This window comes from Aspergillus vadensis, assembly GCF_003184925.1.
Source record: "Aspergillus vadensis CBS 113365 unplaced genomic scaffold BO88scaffold_8, whole genome shotgun sequence".
NCBI classification, from domain to species: domain Eukaryota; kingdom Fungi; phylum Ascomycota; class Eurotiomycetes; order Eurotiales; family Aspergillaceae; genus Aspergillus; species Aspergillus vadensis.
Genome location: NW_020292046.1, coordinates 39,726 through 57,498, shown reverse-complemented (window position 1 = coordinate 57,498; position 17,773 = coordinate 39,726). Strand labels below are relative to the sequence as shown.

Here is a 17,773-nt window from a genome sequence, read left to right as displayed (position 1 = left end):
CGATTGTAGAGCTATACCACAACTGGCCGAGTCACGACCGCGGAAGCCAAACCCAAGAGATTGGTTTTTAGCAACTGGAATAGCAAAGGACCGATTCTAATCGGCGCAGTCAAGACTGACTTACTAAATTGATGATGCTGATGATGCTGATCACACGTTTGGGCAGCCCGCCGGTGGCTGTCGGAACAACGTGGGGCCGAATATCCATTCTACTTAACGAAACGAGTTTAATGATGTTTGAATCATCGAACACATTCACTAGACTACCACGTTGGCTGTTCGTATTGCAAATGTTCTTTTCCTTTACTAGCCTTGTGAATGTACGGTTACTAGTACATTTTGGGGCTTTGGACCTAGAAGGGGGTAAGAAGGATACCAAATTTCCCATGTTTCCTTCGAGGCGGTCCCACTAAGAATATATACTTCAAGTCCTTTTTCCACCGCTACTCCCCCATCCTAGTTGTGGTTATTACTACGACTAGCTGGGCTAATCTACTTTTTGAATACGATATATACAAGAGCGAACCATTGAAGAGCCCGCAACCTCGAGTTCCAGCCAAGATAAACGCGAATTACCTGATCCCTGCCATCGACACATGAATGCATTTAAACGTCAAACTTCTGCTTCTGTCCTATGTACAGCGATATTATCTACCGGATCAAAGCCCACGAATCAAATCGGCCGCCCGCTCCGCCACGGCATAAGTAGTAGCCTGGATATTGCCAGCCGGCTCCAAGGGAAAGACACTGGCATCCACGACACGCAGGTTTCGGGTGCCGTGAACCTTCAGGTTGGAATCCACCACACCGCCCAGCTCGGCAGGCATCATAGCGCAAGATCCTGCCGGGTGAAAGCAGGTGAAAAGACGCTCCTTGACGATCTCCTTGGTCTTCTCGAGATCAGTCAAGTCGATAGCCCGCTCGGGAAGTCTGGAACTGGGCTTCAAGAGACCTGAGAACGGCTCGGTGGCGGCGATCTGGTCGAGGTATTGGACGTGCCGGGCAAGAATTTCGATGTCAAGTGGATGGGACAGGTAGTTGGGGTCGTAGATGGGCTTGTCGTCCGCATTGGCGGAACGGATGTGCACGGAGCCGCGGGAGAAGGGGTGGTTATGCAGGACCAAGATGGTGATGTAGTTTCCGGGAAGGGTTTTGGCAAGGACATCTGACATGGTGGTTCTGCCTGGGTTCATGTGCACTTGAATGGGGAGGAACATGTATTGTGCCGAGGCGTTGGGGCCCTCCTGGAGAAGCGCGCGTTGGAGAGCGTACTGCTGCTGCTGGGGAGATGACGCATCCTGCATATGCTGGTCGAGATGCTGGGTCAGGAGCTCTTCCACTTTCTCGCTTGATAGTTGGCCGTCATGATCCATCAGGGGAAGGTACGCCATGCTGACAGGCATTCCCGCAAGAGGACCGGAGTGCGTTTCCTCGTAGAGCTTGATCAATGACTGCACAACATTGGGATCACGCGTAATATCTCCCGAGATTTGTCCATCCGCAACCTCGAAGCTGACAGCTGCTAGGCAGTGATCCTGGAGGTTTTCACCAACACCGGGCCGGTCAACGATGACGGGAATGTTATGCTTCTCCAGGAGGTCGCGTTTTCCGATACCCGACAGTTCAAGAATCTGGGGTGAGTTGAGACTGCCTGCGCAGATGATCACCTCGCGATTTGCCACAATCTCGCGACTCTGTTCGCATTTGGTCTTTACTTGCACGCCGGTCGCAGTGGCGAGACCATCGGCATCCTTGGTCAACAGAACTCGTTCCACCATGGTCTCGACCAGCAGGTCCAGGTTCGGTCGCTCTGCCACCTTCGGTGAGTAGTAGGCACCGGCATAACCGCGACGGCCGGTGGCCCCATCGACAGACAAGGGAGAAGTGAATGCACCAATTTTGCGGCCCGAGATGGGATCCGCATCGGTTCGCCATCCCAGGTTGCCAAAGGTTTCATCCCAGGCCTGGTTGAAGGGACCATATACATTAGGCAAAGTGACAGGGACCGGACCGCTTTTGCCTTGGTTCTCCTGCTTCATGTACTTATCCAAAGAGAGAAAAGCGGCAGTCTCCTCAGAAGGTGGAGTGTAGGTGTGGAACTTGCGCAGGTAAGGCGCCATGTCTTCAGGCCCCCAACCCTGGTTGCCGAGCGACTTCCATGCGGCGAAATTGGCCTCAGAGGGATACATGATCACGGAGAAGTTCATGGTGGAGCTGCCACCAACCACACGGCCACGTGGCTGCGCAATTTGGCGGTTGTTGACATGCACCTGCAACAGGGGTTAGCCAAGTACCGACATGAGAATCCCGAGGCTGAGACGCCGAATCCTTACCTGCGGTTCACTCATGTAATCCCAATCAAAATCTGGATTGCCATACATGGTCTCCAAGAAACCGGGAGTCTCAATGCGAGGGTCCCCCATGCGGTTGGCACCGGCTTCGATAAGAAGCACCTTCACATTGGCATCTTCGGTAAGGCGGGAGGCGAGCACCAGCCCACCAATTCCCGCCCCAACAATGATATAGTCGTAGGATTTCAGACCGGTCATGGTGAGGGATATGTCAATTGGCGTGTTTGGAGGGAAAAAACAAGCAGGTCGGCAGGGCCGCACGGAATGAAATAGGAGGCCTCGTTTTGCGACTCCTGCCTCGACGGGCCAAGTGCACTGATGGAACTCGAACTAAAGGTAATAAAGGTAAGTTGGGATTGGCGATGCCACAGTGGAGCAGATAGAGCGGCCCCCAAACGGTGCTCATTCGGCATTTGGCCAGGAGATTGCTGGATTGGCTCTGGTGGAGTGAATGACAGCGGCCGCCGTTTGAACTAGTCGATTAGCTGCGCGGACTAGCCCTACTAATCCACAGTATAGAGCGCCGCCGTCGCGCCAAAGATCCTGGCGGGTCCCGCTTAACCTACTAGATTCACTGACGAGCCTGGAGCTGACAGCTGCATTCCGAACCTAGTCATCCTGGTGACGATCACAAGCCGGATCGTCGTTGTCTGGACCGGCAAGGCTTTTTGGACTGTGCGTCGCTGACCCCTTCAAGTATCACCAGCCTTGCACGCCCGTGTAAAATGAATTCCAACTTGTCTGGCCAAGTTCTCATCCGTCACAGCTCCCATGATGCCCGGGGGCACGACACCGGCATGGCAATTCAGTTCTACAATGTTTTTGAGCACCCCATTGTGCGCGACCAGCTGATCGCCAATACCGTGCTGGTGGCACTGAGCACAGCGTCAATCGGGCTGCGGTTCATGTCGCGCAAGATCAGACAGAGCAAGTTCTGGTGGGACGATGCATTTATTGTGGTGTCCATGGTGCGGTCACCTGCGGAACTAAGACAGTGATTTGGACTTGGCACTAACTCGCAATCTAGCTGCATACTTATGGTATGCTAGCCATGCAGTACCACTATGCACGGGTCGGCATGCGGCACCATGTTACCGAGCTTCCTGCCGTAAATACCATCTTGATCTTTAAGGTTCGATATGAAGGCTTGTCGTGCGCTCTGATCCCCACGCTAAATAAACCAGATGCTTATCGTCTACCAAATCGTCTATTACAACGCCATGGTCACCGCCAAGTTCTCCTACTTGTTCTTCTATCTTCGAATATTCGTGACTCCTGGATTTCGCATGGCTGCTAGAGTGTGCATGGGCTGCGCGGGGGCCTACTGGCTCGGAAGTATGCTTCAGGTCTTCCTCATCTGTCAACCCTTTGCGAAAAACTGGAACGCTGCTTTGCCTGGTCATTGCGCTAGCATGAACGTCGCCTTTTCGACCATTGGTGCCTTCAATCTCATGACAGACCTCCTAATTATGGCTCTACCGGTTCACCATATCTGGAAACTGCAGATGTCGACCGGGACGAAAGTGGCTCTGTACGGTATATTTGGCGTAGGCTTGTTGTGAGTACCTCCAACATACTGAAACGTGGATTGTAGAAATCGTTGGGAACTAACAGTGGGTTATTAGCATCTCGGCCATCACCATCATCCGTATCCACGTCCTCACCACCGTCGACTTCACCGACCTTTCGTACAGCATGATTTGGGCCGCCTTCTGGAGTGTCACAGAACCTGCACTAGCAATTACCAATGCCTGTGTGCCCATGATGCGTCCTGTATTTAAGGCAGCATTTCCAGGTATATTTTCATCTGCTAAGAATGCTTACTCGTCGCAAACTGGAGCTCAATCCGGTGCTTCGGGATCGGCGTTCAAACGGATGCGGGATACAGAGAGTGAGATGCCTCTTACGCACCTGGTACCCACCAAGAGTGGCAGCCGCGGTGTGGAGTATGAGGCGTCACTGAATGATCGCTCGCAAGATGAGCATGTGCCTAGGAGCGTGATTGGGGAGTCGGAGCGGTAGTTGGGTGTGGAAAGTTCCATGAAACTTTTCTTATGTGTGTATTGCATAACTCCATAATATTGACTTGTATTGGATTCTTATGCTTTGGATACATACATGATGGACATCCCCCATTTTCTGGCCAGACAGTCATAGCCTCATAGACCAATAGAATGATCATAATATTCTAGCCATAGCCATTACCGGATCTTGCCGTCAAGCCTGGTCCAGCATATTCACACCTTTCGAGCTCACTGCAGTCTATTCTCTATGACATGATCTGGCATTCTCTCAACCTCGGTGAGATCCCCCTGCTTGATCACATCAAAGGCTTCGTCGTGGAGTGTAGTAAGCCTTTCCCCGGGTGTTGCCTTCGCATCGAACCGGTAGTATTTCACACTCTAATGAATAGACAATGCTGCATAAATCTTTCCCGACTCGTCATTCACCATGCAGCGAAGGTCTTCCACAAATTGATGCCCATATATACCATCCCACCAATCTGAAGTCTCTACGGGTCGACCCTTGCATCTGACGGTAAATATCTGTGACCAGAGCGAAGGGTCCTCGAGTACTTCTGGGGGCATTGATTGAATAATAGCAAGGCGAAGCATATGACTTTTTTGGGTACCGCGATTTGACAGCAATACCCGCGATTACGTTTGGATCAAGACCGGTATACTGCTATCGCCTGCCAAATGTAATAGACGTTCTCGTCGGTGCTGTTACTCTCGGTCTTGTGTATTGCATACAGGTAGCGAGGTTGGTCTTGAGGAATTTATTGGAAGCAGTGGTCATGGTTTCACCTAGTTTAACGAAGCAAAAACTTTCGTCTGAAATAGATACCGTGTCAATTATATAGCCCAGACAGCAGAGTGATAATAAACAAAGATGATAGGAAAGAGTCCAAAGTGCGAAGGCGCTTCATAACTACTCCATACTATCAACCCATAAGGGCATGAATGGCTGAAAGATAGACATCCATCGTACGGACTTCTTACAGCCTGGTAGCGGGCCAGACGATGGGCCATTCAGACATCCCCAATAAATCATCCTCAAGTGGGGTCTGCCGCAGCTCAGGGTCATACGTTATAGGTTCATTCTCATATTCAGATCGCCTGGGCGAAAGTTAGCGCATGTCTCCTGCCTCATTGACTATCGTAACCGCGCAATCTTCCTTCATGAAGTACTAGGCGCTGCCCAGTCAACGTCATCTCGGGTTGAACGGCTGTATTGAGGCTCATGTGGTCACTGAAGGCATCAGACAGCCATGAAACTTCCGAATACACGAAATTTGTAGAGCTTCACCAATTGACAAGGCTAGGTAGCGATGAGGCCGTGACGTATTCCCGGCGAATCTGAACGAATCAATTGGACTTTTCCTATGAAAGGGAGAGAATATGGTTGATGCAACTCAGCTTAAATTCTCCTCTCCCTGCCCGTTTCTCCTGCATGTTTCTTTCCTCAATGACCCTTCATAGCTCAACTCGGGGATCATTCAATTGCATCATCTGCTGAAGACTTTTCGAATTGCACTTGGGCCTCTGTTATATCTGTTCGGGGCATTCACCGTGCTTATATTGAAAGGACAATGCCGCCCAAACTGATCTGCCCGCTGTGTGAGACCTTTCTCGAGCAGGACTGGGAGCGAAACCATCCAGGGCCTTGGCGTTGGAGGACTCGTCCGTGGTTCACAGAAGTCCGGGGTCTTTATGCAGTCGAAGGTGACTTGGACGAAATCGCGGTCACCGGGGTCGGCGTGATACGCCACGACAATATTCTTCATGCATCAATCGACCCAGACAAAGCCTATTTCGAGGTGGACGACTTCAATGCTCTTAACCTATGGGCGATCCGCGACTTTTCGACAACTTGGTGGTGTTTTGCGTTTCACAACTCATGTTGGAACTTCCTTCTACAGAGGCTCCGCCTAGGTAATGCCTCCATAGATGTTCCAACCATCGTGAGGTCAGTCTACTTCCAACTCCACAACAGTCCTGCTCCCAAAGCCCCCGGTCCGCACGATAGTAGGTGGTTATATAAAACCGCTGACCCGAATGCATTTCCCTCCTTGGAAATAATGGAAACAGTAAGGGGAGGTGTGTATGCGGAAATGCATTATGGACGGGACACCACACAGCCAGAGGATATGATGCTGGAAAGTGACACCGGGACACGAGCATATTGGAGAGAGTCAGGGGCCGGTATTATCAGAATGCTTCCGGAGGAAACGATATATGAGGTTTTTACTTACCTAGACATCCGTGATGTCGTCAAAATAAGACTTACATGCCGATATCTAGGTTGGCTGGCTAGCAACGAACAGCTTCCTCCGTCCTTTTGGCGGAGTAGATTTATGCTCGGCCAGGAGTTTTATTATATTTTCCCCAGCCTCTGTACCCCACGGAATTGGTTCAGGCTCTACTCCGCTATGAAGGCAGCTTCATATGGCCCATCGCGACCCCTAGCCCATAGAAAAGAAATCTGTGAGCTATTGGAGCCGATTGCATCTCTGGTTGAATTAGAGCCTACTAAACGGAATGGTGGGCAAGGTTTCACCTATTCTCTGGTGAAGTCTCAACGCAATGTTCCTGTCTTAGTGAATATAGGGATCTCCAGGAGAGGCAATCACCATGCAAAAGTCATGGCCTTTTTCTCTGGCCAGGTAGCATCTCCCGAGGGAGATTATCCCGTCCAAGATGAATGTGAATTACTTTACCGAAAGGCACAGTTATTCGTGGGTCTGCGGGATTGTCGTCCACTCCGGGTTGGTATCTCGACTGTCGAATTTGGTTCAAATCAATTCATATCTGGTATCAAACTGTTCCCCTCAAGTGATGGAAGCGGAATCAGTCAATCAATTGGATACCCCAACCCAGATACCGAGAAATGGATTGACGTACCCAGGTACAAACGCATCAGGGCTTTCGAAGTACACTTTTCTCCGGAAGGGCTCAAGGCTATCCGTATACTATACACTGGTTCGAGAGAGTCTGCCTGGGTTGGCCAGCCTAACGTCAAGAAAATAGCTCGCGGCTTATTGTTGGTTCCAAGTGGAAAGGTGCCGTACTATTTACTAGCAGGCCTGGATCGATTCAAAATTGTTGCACTTGGGTTTGGCGAAATGGCTGAACCCGGTGAGCGTGCTTCGAGATCACCCCGTTCTTCCGCGGCCGTAACGCGCTATGCACGTGTGGCATCTCATCTCTGGATGCCACCTGTTCCACTATACGGGAGTTCAATCATAAGCCCCTTGCTCCCTTGCAGGCCCTCTGGACCCTTCAATCCACTATTGCATTTTGACTTTGGCTTCCGTGGGGGTAGCGGTCTTGAGAAGTTGCAATGTCTTGACTTCCATATGAGATTTTACCGCCATCCGCTTGTTGGAATGGTCGCACACTACTCTGACGGCAAAGTTTTGAGTTGTGGCGTTGTTGGTGAGAACGTCATGTCACTTGCCATAAATGGCCCGCAGGGAGAGCGTGTCACGCAAATAAGGATTCTGAGGGATAACCGCTATCACAACCGAGCCGTTCGCTTGGTCGGGCTCGAGGTCTGTTTTATATCGTCTCCGGGCTTTTTCAAAAATGCTGACCACGGTCTAGGTCTCGACCAACTACGGACGAACTGCCACCTTTGCCCCCCTCGCACATCATCTCAATGCATCCGCCCGAATGATACCAGGTGTGCCAACGGGACATACCATCACAGGACTCGTTGCTCAGCCAGCCGTATGTAGAACCCTCTCAATCCGTCCAGATAGTAGCTGAATAAGGACAGGCATACAGAAAGTATTTCGATCAACTTCGAATTCACTCTCAAAAATGCGATGCCCCACCCGCCATTCCGCACAATTTGAACGCTGAATGCCATCGGGTGCCGGAAGAACAGGTACAATATGATCTGATGTTGCGCCAAGATAGTGGCGAGAAGGACGATATGAAATACTACCAAACCTATGCATCACTCAAGGGAGTTCGCAAAATCACCGCATCTACAGGTGATAAAGGCTATCTCCGCTCTAAACATTGGATCACCGGTTTGAAAATCGACTATTATAACCACCCCACTCCAAGCGTTGTTGGGCAGTGGATACGTCCGTTAAGCAATGCAGCCCTTAGACTATCTCCAGGTGAGGAAGTCATATCGATTACTGTATGGGTTGGCCTGGATGCATGGATTTCCCAGTCTCCTGAGTCGAGTACAGGCAACATTGCCGCTATATGGATCAACACAGGGGTGCACAGAGCGACGTTTGCTACTCAAACATTTCAGACCGGCGCAGCCATACAGTCACAATATCTGAGTGACACTGACGAGGAGCTGACGGCTATCTCATGGGTAGTCAGCGCGGATTCGGATCGGATTCGCGCGGTCATCTCCCCGTACCGAAATCAGAGACCTCGAACCCTCGAACCAACTCCCACTCCGCCATATGATCGGGTAAGGAAGCTTTACTTTATGGGTCAAGAAGGCTATGCCCAGCGAAAGAAGATAGTCAAGGCAACAGCCTATATATACGACAGACAGTTATGTGGACTGAAGTTTACCTATGCGTCAACCCATCAAGCCGCTGTTGGTGATATACGTGACTGCATGTCACGTCAAAGTGTTGATTTCTTCAGAGATGATGCTATCATCGGCTTGTCAGCCAAGATATCCGGCACTGCACTAGTGGAGATCCAGTTTGAGGTCAAACGGAAGAAGACAGTTCGATGTCTTAGCCTCAGAGACCCCGACCGTGAGCCCTTCGAGTATGACCGGCATCTTTACTGGGGAGATACACCAGCCAACGTTGACACTGCAACGGACATCTCCGAGCAGCGACCGATTGAAAGGGTTTCTGGAACACCCGCTGATTCCAGGTTTACTGGAATCTTTGTGCATTGTGACTGCTTATCTGCGATCGGCGCCATATATGAACCTACCTCTTCGCGGTGAATGTAGAGGCAAATTACATGTTCACTCGTGGCCACATTCAAACTTGCTTTTTGCTCATAGGTACGGCGATAGAAGAAAGTGATTTATAGAACTGTAAAGCCTTCCAACCTTTTGAGTGTGCAACCCGGTATATTGGTTACGTAACGGAGCCAAATAGGGAGATGTTGACGATGTTGAGTATTCGCAACGGGGAATTTCCGACCGCCTTTTATATAAGTAAAGAACCGCACTGAGAGAATGATTGGTTGCAAGATCTAACTGACGTCAGTAAGGGACTAATTCATGCTTAAAATGTGGACTAGTAGCACTCCATACTCCATCAACAATATACTTTCGGGCGGGTGGTTATATATTTATCCCGAAATCCCGCAATCTATCGGAGAATAAGGCATCACCCCAACGGTGTAGAATGCGGGGACCGGGGAATTTCGCTCCTGACAAACGGAGCCTTAACCTCGAAATGCGAATGCGATACTAGAATGCAACATCTGGCTGATTGTACCTGATCCTATAGCAGCGAGTACTCCTCGTTTTTCATCAATATCGGAACACGGTGCTCGGTCGATAAGTCCAAACGAGATTCAGGCCGGGGACCCTGGCCGTGCTGAATGCCCGTCCCCTGTACCTATAAGCAGCCGGACCCTCAAGGTTAACTCTGGCGTCACGGGGTCCTATCCAATTAGTAAGAGGGTCAGAAACCAGCTTTTAGGCATCACTCCACGCCGTCAGACCACGCGGTCCCACCATGGTAGAATTGTAGAATAAATGAGCTTGGAGGTGGGGCTGCTAGCCAGGGAGCATGCACTATCTTTTAAGTACCGACTGGAGGATGCTAGAATCAATGCGGAACCGGATAGAGCGGGATTGCTAAGCTCAGCAGGGGAAGAGTGATAAGTCGCATAGAGGAAAGGTAGGACAGTAGGACTCGATACGAGCACGGGATGCGATGGGAGATTATTAAGGGACGGGCCGATAGAAAGGATAGACGGGAGTACCTCGGGGTCAGGAGTGTGGTTTGTTGCTGGATGCCATGATAGTAGTGAGTGGTGTTGCGAAGGGAATGTCGGCATCAGACCGGCGAGCGAAAGCCGGAGGAACCACCCGCAATCACCGGATTGGTCTGGCTCCGGACACCGGCCGGGGCAGCTGGAGCCGAGGTCGGCGGAGATTCCCCATTTCAGTCGGTTACCCCCGACTTCCTCCATATCCACACCCTCTCGGCTTGCAGACACTCAGGGGTCGTTTCTGCAGACTCATGCAAGGCCAATACCTGTTTGCATAACTGTGAACTGCTCTCGAAATTCTCTACAATCACTTTGGCAATTTACTTTCCAGGACCATAATGGTTACCTGCAAGGCCCTATCACGCTCTCGGAGTCCGCAGAACAACACCATCACTGACTGCATTGTAGCCAACCTCCGAGATAGTTTGCCAAGATTCTAATCCAAACCCTTGATTTGTGGGGATAACTCTTCTCCCGTCGCTCTGTCGATCCTCCTAAATTGCAATCCTTCGTACGCACCCCGGCGAGGAATACACGCAATGCCAGTTGCTGCAGCGACCTTAGTAGCATCCACTTCTGTTGCGGTTGGCTCAAGATGTCAATGCATGCAGCTTTCGTGTCTTGGCCAACAATCTGAGTGGAGTAGCATCGAGAAATGAACGACTTCATTGGTGGTAGGAAACGTTCCGAGCACATCTCTAGGCCAACCTGAAGAAACTGTATGATATTGAAATGTGGCTTCCGCAATTCATCCCGAACACCCTATTCGCTATTAACCTGGATAGTGTGTGAGGGACGCGACACACAACGTCACCTCTTTTAGTGTAAATCACCCGGTTGAAGCTTGGTTCAATACACGAAACGCGAGATCAACAGCTCAACCTGCCCAAATGAGCCGGGATCGGCCTTCTCGTGCACGTATGGCTTGATGATGATTGGATCCTTGGCCTTTACTCCAAACAATAATTTCCGAACGACGACTGAGATGATCACGGAACCAAGGCATCGAGAACATTATAAGTAGTGGCATCGCTGGCATCATCTCAGCTGCTTCCTTTCTATCAGGCGGGCTTCTAACACTTACTTCTCAACCTACATTTCTCCTCTTCTCTATAACATACAAGGACCCCACTCATCATGAGAGCTGCTCTCGGGGTCCTGGCCGGGGCCACGACCATTGCCCTGTCCCAGGCAGCCAGTTTGGCGGATGTCTGTACCACTAGCCATGCAAAGTCGTCCTTGCCCAGCAGTGACGAAATTGAAGGTCTTGAAATCGACACTTCATCCATCACCGCCAGTGCTGTCTACAATGCTTCCACGTCGGGTAGCTACTTCTACCCTGCCGCCTCCTACAGCTACTGCAACGTGACCCTCTCGTACACCCGGCCGGGTCTGGATACTCCCCTGCTGTTGGAGCTCTGGTTGCCCGCTCCCGAGGACTATCAAAACCGGTGGCTGTCCACGGGCGGTGGAGGCTTCGCCATCAACTCCGGCACCAGCTCCCTTCCCGGTGGTGTGATGTATGGAGCTGCTGCGGGTATCACAGATGGTGGTTTTGGAGGATTTGATACCCAATTTGATGCCGTTTTCCTCGAAGCCAATGGTACCATCAACTATGAGGCATTGTATTCTTTTGGCTACCTCGCTCATCACGAACTTACAATCGTCGGAAAAGCCTTCAGCCGCAACTTCTACAGTCTGGGTGACTCCAAGATCTACGCCTACTACCAAGGTTGCTCAGAGGGTGGCCGCGAAGGTTGGAGCCAGGTGCAACGCTATGCAGACCAGTGGGATGGAGCCGTTATCGGTGCCCCTGCATTCCGGTACGGCCAGCAACAAGTGAACCACCTCTACCCTGACGTAGTTGAACACACTCTGGGCTACTACCCTCCTACCTGCGAATTGGAAAAGATCGTCAACTTGACCATTGCGGCCTGCGATGCCCTTGATGGCCGTGTCGATGGCGTGGTGGCTCGTACCGATCTGTGCAAGTTGCACTTCAACGTCAACTCGACCGTTGGTGCTCCTTACTCCTGCCCGGCATCTACCACCACCACAGTCCTCAAGAAGCGCACTTCGATGTCCAACACCACCCCCGCACAGAACGGTACTGTTTCTGCTATCGGAGCTGCCGCAGCCAGCAAGATGCTCGACGGGCTCCGCACCCTGGACGGCCGCCGTGCTTACATCTGGTACCAGCCCTCGTCCACCTTCGACGATGCCCAGACCCAGTACAACTACGACACCGGAAAGTGGGAGCTGGATATCACCTCCCTGGGCGGTGAATGGGTGGCCCGCTTCCTGGAGCTGCGCGATGCAGACAACCTCTCCAGCCTGGATAACGTCACGTACGATACCTTGAAGGAGTGGATGGAGCTTGGATGGCAGCGCTACGAGGACAGCCTCCAGACCACCTGGCCCGACTTGACCCCCTTCCAATCGGCCGGAGGAAAGATCATTCATGTGCATGGAGAGTCCGACCCCAGTATCCCGACCTGTTCGTCCGTGCACTACCACGAATCCGTCCGCCAGATCATGTATCCCGGCATGTCGTTCAACGAGAGCTCCCAGGCTTTGAATGAGTGGAACAGGCTGTATCTGATCCCTGGTGCTGCGCATTGTGCGTCTAGTACCACCCAGCCTAATGGCCCCTTCCCGCAGACCACCCTCGAGACGCTCATCCAGTGGGTCGAGGGAGGCGTCTTCCCAACCCGCTTGAATGCCACCGTGCTGGCAGGTGAGCGGAAGGGTGAGCAGCAGCAGCTGTGCGCGTGGCCCTTGCGCCCCTTGTGGAAGAACAATGGCACTGTCATGGACTGTGTGTTTGATGAGGAGTCGTACAAGACTTGGGTGTATGATTTTGATGCGTACAAGCTGCCCCTGTACTAGCTTCGATGTTATGTGTTATGTATTATAAATCTACCAGGCTTGCAAAGTGACGTATTACTAAATAAAGAATGTTCACAATTGCAAATTGCTACGTTTGAAAAGGAAAAAAGTAGTAATATGATTTGGATCATCCACTTCTAGCTATCCTATCGCATTTGCTTAACTGTTCACTCTATTTCCCCAGAACATTGGCAATGGTCGCAGTATCCCGCAGCAGCTCCTCCTCGTGCATTGTTCTGCCCATAAGCTGCACACAGCACGGCGCCCCCTCGACATCGTCTGCGACATCTGCGAAGCGTTAGAACTAATTTTTTCGAAACGATTTTTAGGGAAGAACTTACAAGGAGGTCGGTACGTCACATCCCTGACGTACTTGGCGTCATCGGCCTTATTTGCCTTTCTGTACGGAATAATCGTAGCCGGATACTGTAATTGTCAGACGAGTTACATTTACCCGGGATTCACTTGGCTTACATCCAAAACATTGGCCAAAACAGTATACGGCACCCATCCCACTGCATCATGCGCCACCGCGGTGCCCTGATACCCCGGCATGATGATCGCGTCGATCTTGTTCTGAACGATCAGCTGTCGGAACTGCTCGCAGATTGTCTCCCGCTGCACGTTCAAATCATAGAGTGACTCGAGCGTATGCGGGGCCCATTCATATGGCAAATCCGCGCTTGGTAGGTCGGTAGTGGCTAGAGCAGGGATGCGTGGCTCGCCGCTCTTGGTGATGTGGCTGAAAGCGGTTCGTGCCGGGTCCATAGCGAAGGTTCGGAAGCCGAGAAGGAGGGCATCTTTCAGGGAAGGGGTGGTTAGATTAATGACTTCGTGGCCGGCGGCTTTCAGGGCGTCGACTGCGCGGGTTAGGGTGTTGAGAATGGGAGGGTGCACGGGAAAGTGGGGGTCTTCGAGGATGAAGCCAAGTCGGAGAGTTTCTTTCGGGGGAGCGGTACGCCAGGTGCTGAAAATGGTTGAGGAGTCATATTGCCAGGGGTCGGCGTCCACGACTAGTTTCATGAATAGACCGAGGTCGCGCACTGAGGTCGCTAGTGGGCCGGCGCAGGGTCTGATGCCAGCGAGACCCTTGCGTCCGGAGCCTGTCTGGCCTCCGTACGGGATGCGGTGGATGGATGGGCGTAGAGCGAAGGTTCCGTCGAATATTGCGGGAATTCGGATGGAACCTGCGATGTCGGTGCCTACGCCCAGAATTGAGCCGCGCATGGCGATTAGAGCACCTTCACCACCTGACGATCCGCCAGCGCTGAGGCTGGTTCGGTTGGGATTGAGGGTGCGACCGAAGACGTAGTTGTGAGAGTCGGCAGCCTGAATACTGTGAGTAATTGGTGATAATAGCGTTGGAGGCAATTATACCATCATTGTCTGGGGAATGTTGGTCTTCACATAGAGCACCGCACCCAAGTCCAGGAGAATCTGGACGACGGAGGAGTTGTTCTTAACGGGACCATGTGCGACGAAGGCAGTGAAGCCGATGGTGCTCGGAACTCCTGCAACATTGAAGCAGTCCTGATAATGTCAAATTTCATGCGGTTATTGTTCTGGCGACAGTTGATCTACCTTGAGACTGATGGGCAAACCATGCAGTGGTCCACGGACCTTGCCCGTAGACTGGAAGTACTCATCCAGCTCCTTTGCTCGCTCCAAAGCAAGATCGAAGAAAGTTTCTGTTAAACAGTGCGTCTATATCCGACCATAAGTATAGCATCATGGTTAACTATCGAAGAATTTCTCCTACCACTTGCTGTGCGATGGCCGCCCGAAGGCAGAACGCCTCGGCGACTTCAACGGCAGTATACTTTCCGGAGTGAATCTGCTCGAGCAAGGCCGTGGCGTCATAGTTCTCAGTAATTTCCAATTGCTTCGCAGACAACAAGCCACATTTGCGAGGCACATCGAGCACATTGGTGGCGGCTGTTTCGGACACATTCTCCGTAAACTCAGCCGGTAGCCGCCATGCCTTGGGGATCTTTGCGGCTGCGTCGGCCTGCTTCTGTTGCACAATTGTCTCCCACTGTTCGACTGCCATAGTGTTTCTATGTAGACGGTTATAAGTGCTGAGGTTATGGGGAGGGATCCGACTGGGAAGAGAGAACCACGGATTTATGGCTCGGGAATGAAACAAGCCGAGGGTTTATTGCGACTACAACCCCGCGCGGGGTATTCGGAGTGGATGGATAGGAGATCCTTTCCCATCCTGAAGCTCCACTTCTGCCTAACTGTCTGTGTTCATGTGAAGAGCGGATTGCATGAGAGACGTTGGCTGATAACCACAGCTGCCCTGCAAAGCACAACCTGTTCTCGGCTCACCGAAGTTGGGAAGCAAGGCAGTTGGTGATGCGCTCGGGTTTCGGATAGGATATCCGACCTGATCTCATTCAGGGCAGCCATTTGTTGAACACTAGACCTCCTGACTTGTTATATGCAGTGGATACATCTCAAATAATATATGATGTAGGAGCAGAGATTAGTAGAAAATCCTATGATACATGACATTCCTTCCACGTTCCCAATGTCCTCTTTCACATGTGCCACCCTGAATATAATCGTACAGAAACTTGTATTTGCAGTCGAGTCTCGTAATCTCAATGGTTTCACCGACGCAATACATGTAGCTCAGGCCTTTAGAAGAAAGCGATGGGATTCGGCGCAGTGCCATCCACGGCTTGCTGCACGTCATAATGTTCCACCAAGCACGTACCCACCATGCGGATCATGTCCACCAAGGCCGAATTGGGGATCCCCATGGTCGCATTTCCAATGACTTTGGTATGAGCAGTTCCATATGCAGTGCCGTTCTTATCCCATCCGACAAACGCACGCTGTAGCTGAGATTCCACATTGGGGACGATAGCGGACAACTCGCCCAGAGTAGTGTCGATGCCATTCCCAGTCACCAGAGGCGAATGATTGATGTAACCAGTCGCGACATATTTCGTGAAGGCGTCTGTGAGGCGCTTCTCGGTATAGAGCAGATTGGTGAAGTCGTCCCAGGCGGCCAGCTGTTCGGCCTGGGAGGCCTCCGGCTTGGTGGTGTCGGGGCAGCCGAGGGCAGTGAACTCATCGGGCCCTCCGCGCCGGACAGCCTGGGCGGCTGCCAGGGTACCAAGGGAGACGAGCGCGGTGACAATGGCAACCACACGCATGACTGGTGGATAATGAGAGATTTGGTGTAATTTTGGAAGACGTCAGGGAGCAGATATTCTGCTCGTTATCGTGGGGAGACACGAGCCATTAAGTAGAGCCTGAGGAATGTTGTGTTTCTTCTCCGCTCGCGGTCGGTATGTGGCCGTGTCTAGGGCACGGTCGGGCTATTTAATCCAACTCTTGGACCTCGTGTATGTGAGCATTATTTCAGGATCGCAAATGCCAGCCAAGGGATGTATCAAGTGTCTGGACTAGCGCGACCACGGATCAGAAACATTCGCTTTCCGATTCAGCGCAACTGGCCATCCTGGCGAGGGACCGGAAAAGTGAGAGGGTATATCACGCGTCACTTCACTTATGGAACTGAGAATTATTCTTCCAGACGCGGCAAAATGTCGAACTGAATGAACCCGAGTGTCAGATGGTCAAATTGACCTGCTGGATGAAAGTGTTATGGCGATGAGTCGAATTCAGAAGATCAGGCAACCAACCACCGGTGGCAGCCTAAAGTAGGCTTGGCTTAAATTCCGCGGTCGCAAAGTTGGGTTTCTAGACCTACCCCAGAATGCAAATCAAGTCAATTCGCTCCCTTCACATTGCAGCTGACATGCATTTCCACCAATTTTTCTCTCTAATTACAACGACCCTAATCACAGCAGCAGCTGGCGGACAAAGTCTCCTTCCTGAGCAGCTATTCCTCGATTTGCCCGTTGCGGAGGTGCTCAATCGAACTGCCTGGGACTTGGTGGAACCATGGGCCACCGAGTACTGCGCCGCCATTGCAGAGCAGCGATACGGAGATGCCATCTATGCCCGATACAACATCTTTGGGGACGCCAAGGACGGCATGTTGATGTTGTGGGACTGCACTGATGAAGGGCTGTACCGTGAACGGAACATCACTGTGTATGAGCAGATCATGGAGGATGCTCGAGGGTATTACGATGGGCACCTGGACCTTTACCAGGAAGCGCTAGAGTTCTATAGCAGCAACAGTCCCAACGACTCGCGGCGAGACATAATCGAAGCGCTGAACAATGTGATGAACGGGTCAGACTCGTAGCCGCTCAGGAGTTCCATTCATTCCACTCCCTATCGGATTCCGCAACTACTCGATCGTGTTCATCTATATGTCGGAAAGAGTTAATTGATATGCAGTTTGACAGGTAGCAGGCCATGCTTAGAGGTCAAGATGATTGCTTTAGCAGGACATTTCAGTTCCAAATGATGCACATTGTGACACCAAGTCCTTTGTATCTAGAACTTTAAACACTATCATGAAAAGAGGTATAGACAGATCACCAGTATACTCCGCAGCATCGAAAGCGAGATGAGCCACGTGCACGGACCAATTATTACCTCATTGGGAAGGCTCTTCCGGTGGAGAAAACTGCTCCACTCGGCAACTCTTCCACTCTC

General features: G+C 51.5%; 8 protein-coding genes across 8 annotated transcripts; 4 read left to right on the top strand and 4 right to left on the bottom strand.

The window, feature by feature from the left end:
- Window positions 1-659: 659 nt before the first annotated feature.
- On the bottom strand, window positions 660-2,549 carry BO88DRAFT_480338 (GMC family oxidoreductase; the record flags this gene model as incomplete). The annotated part of the gene is made up of 2 exons (XM_025712140.1): window positions 660-2,270; window positions 2,334-2,549. 2 exons carry the CDS (start codon window positions 2,547-2,549, stop codon window positions 660-662), a joined length of 1,827 nt encoding a protein of 608 aa, XP_025563959.1.
- Window positions 2,550-3,076: 527 nt separating this feature from the next.
- Window positions 3,077-4,373, top strand: BO88DRAFT_480337 (uncharacterized protein; the record flags this gene model as incomplete). Its single annotated transcript, XM_025712139.1, has 4 exons — window positions 3,077-3,319; window positions 3,379-3,483; window positions 3,536-3,909; window positions 3,977-4,373. 4 exons carry the CDS (start codon window positions 3,077-3,079, stop codon window positions 4,371-4,373), a joined length of 1,119 nt encoding a protein of 372 aa, XP_025563958.1.
- Window positions 4,374-5,943: 1,570 nt separating this feature from the next.
- On the top strand, window positions 5,944-9,317 carry BO88DRAFT_385941 (uncharacterized protein; the record flags this gene model as incomplete). Its single annotated transcript, XM_025704763.1, has 3 exons — window positions 5,944-7,905; window positions 7,958-8,083; window positions 8,133-9,317. 3 exons carry the CDS (start codon window positions 5,944-5,946, stop codon window positions 9,291-9,293), a joined length of 3,249 nt encoding a protein of 1,082 aa, XP_025563957.1. The 3' UTR covers window positions 9,294-9,317.
- Window positions 9,318-9,894: 577 nt separating this feature from the next.
- Window positions 9,895-10,577, bottom strand: BO88DRAFT_257377 (uncharacterized protein). Its single transcript, XM_025702254.1, has one exon. It carries the CDS (start codon window positions 10,496-10,498, stop codon window positions 10,019-10,021), a length of 480 nt encoding a protein of 159 aa, XP_025563956.1. The 5' UTR covers window positions 10,499-10,577; the 3' UTR covers window positions 9,895-10,018.
- An 857-nt stretch (window positions 10,578-11,434) lies between these two features.
- On the top strand, window positions 11,435-13,186 carry BO88DRAFT_480328 (tannase; the record flags this gene model as incomplete). The annotated part of the gene is made up of 1 exon (XM_025712138.1): window positions 11,435-13,186. The coding sequence occupies one exon, from the start codon at window positions 11,435-11,437 to the stop codon at window positions 13,184-13,186; it is 1,752 nt and encodes a 583-aa protein (XP_025563955.1).
- Window positions 13,187-13,336: 150 nt separating this feature from the next.
- On the bottom strand, window positions 13,337-15,307 carry BO88DRAFT_486965 (putative general amidase). Its single transcript, XM_025712506.1, has 6 exons — window positions 14,946-15,307; window positions 14,768-14,890; window positions 14,564-14,716; window positions 13,661-14,515; window positions 13,528-13,612; window positions 13,337-13,474 (listed from the first exon to the last, which is right to left on the bottom strand). Exons 1-6 carry the CDS (start codon window positions 15,234-15,236, stop codon window positions 13,359-13,361), a joined length of 1,623 nt encoding a protein of 540 aa, XP_025563954.1. The 5' UTR covers window positions 15,237-15,307; the 3' UTR covers window positions 13,337-13,358.
- Window positions 15,308-15,629: 322 nt separating this feature from the next.
- On the bottom strand, window positions 15,630-16,795 carry BO88DRAFT_403806 (uncharacterized protein). Its single transcript, XM_025706451.1, has one exon. The coding sequence runs from the start codon at window positions 16,351-16,353 to the stop codon at window positions 15,832-15,834; it is 522 nt and encodes a 173-aa protein (XP_025563953.1). The 5' UTR covers window positions 16,354-16,795; the 3' UTR covers window positions 15,630-15,831.
- A 125-nt stretch (window positions 16,796-16,920) lies between these two features.
- On the top strand, window positions 16,921-17,641 carry BO88DRAFT_403805 (uncharacterized protein). The gene has a single exon (XM_025706450.1). The coding sequence runs from the start codon at window positions 16,962-16,964 to the stop codon at window positions 17,415-17,417; it is 456 nt and encodes a 151-aa protein (XP_025563952.1). The 5' UTR covers window positions 16,921-16,961; the 3' UTR covers window positions 17,418-17,641.
- Window positions 17,642-17,773: the final 132 nt, after the last annotated feature.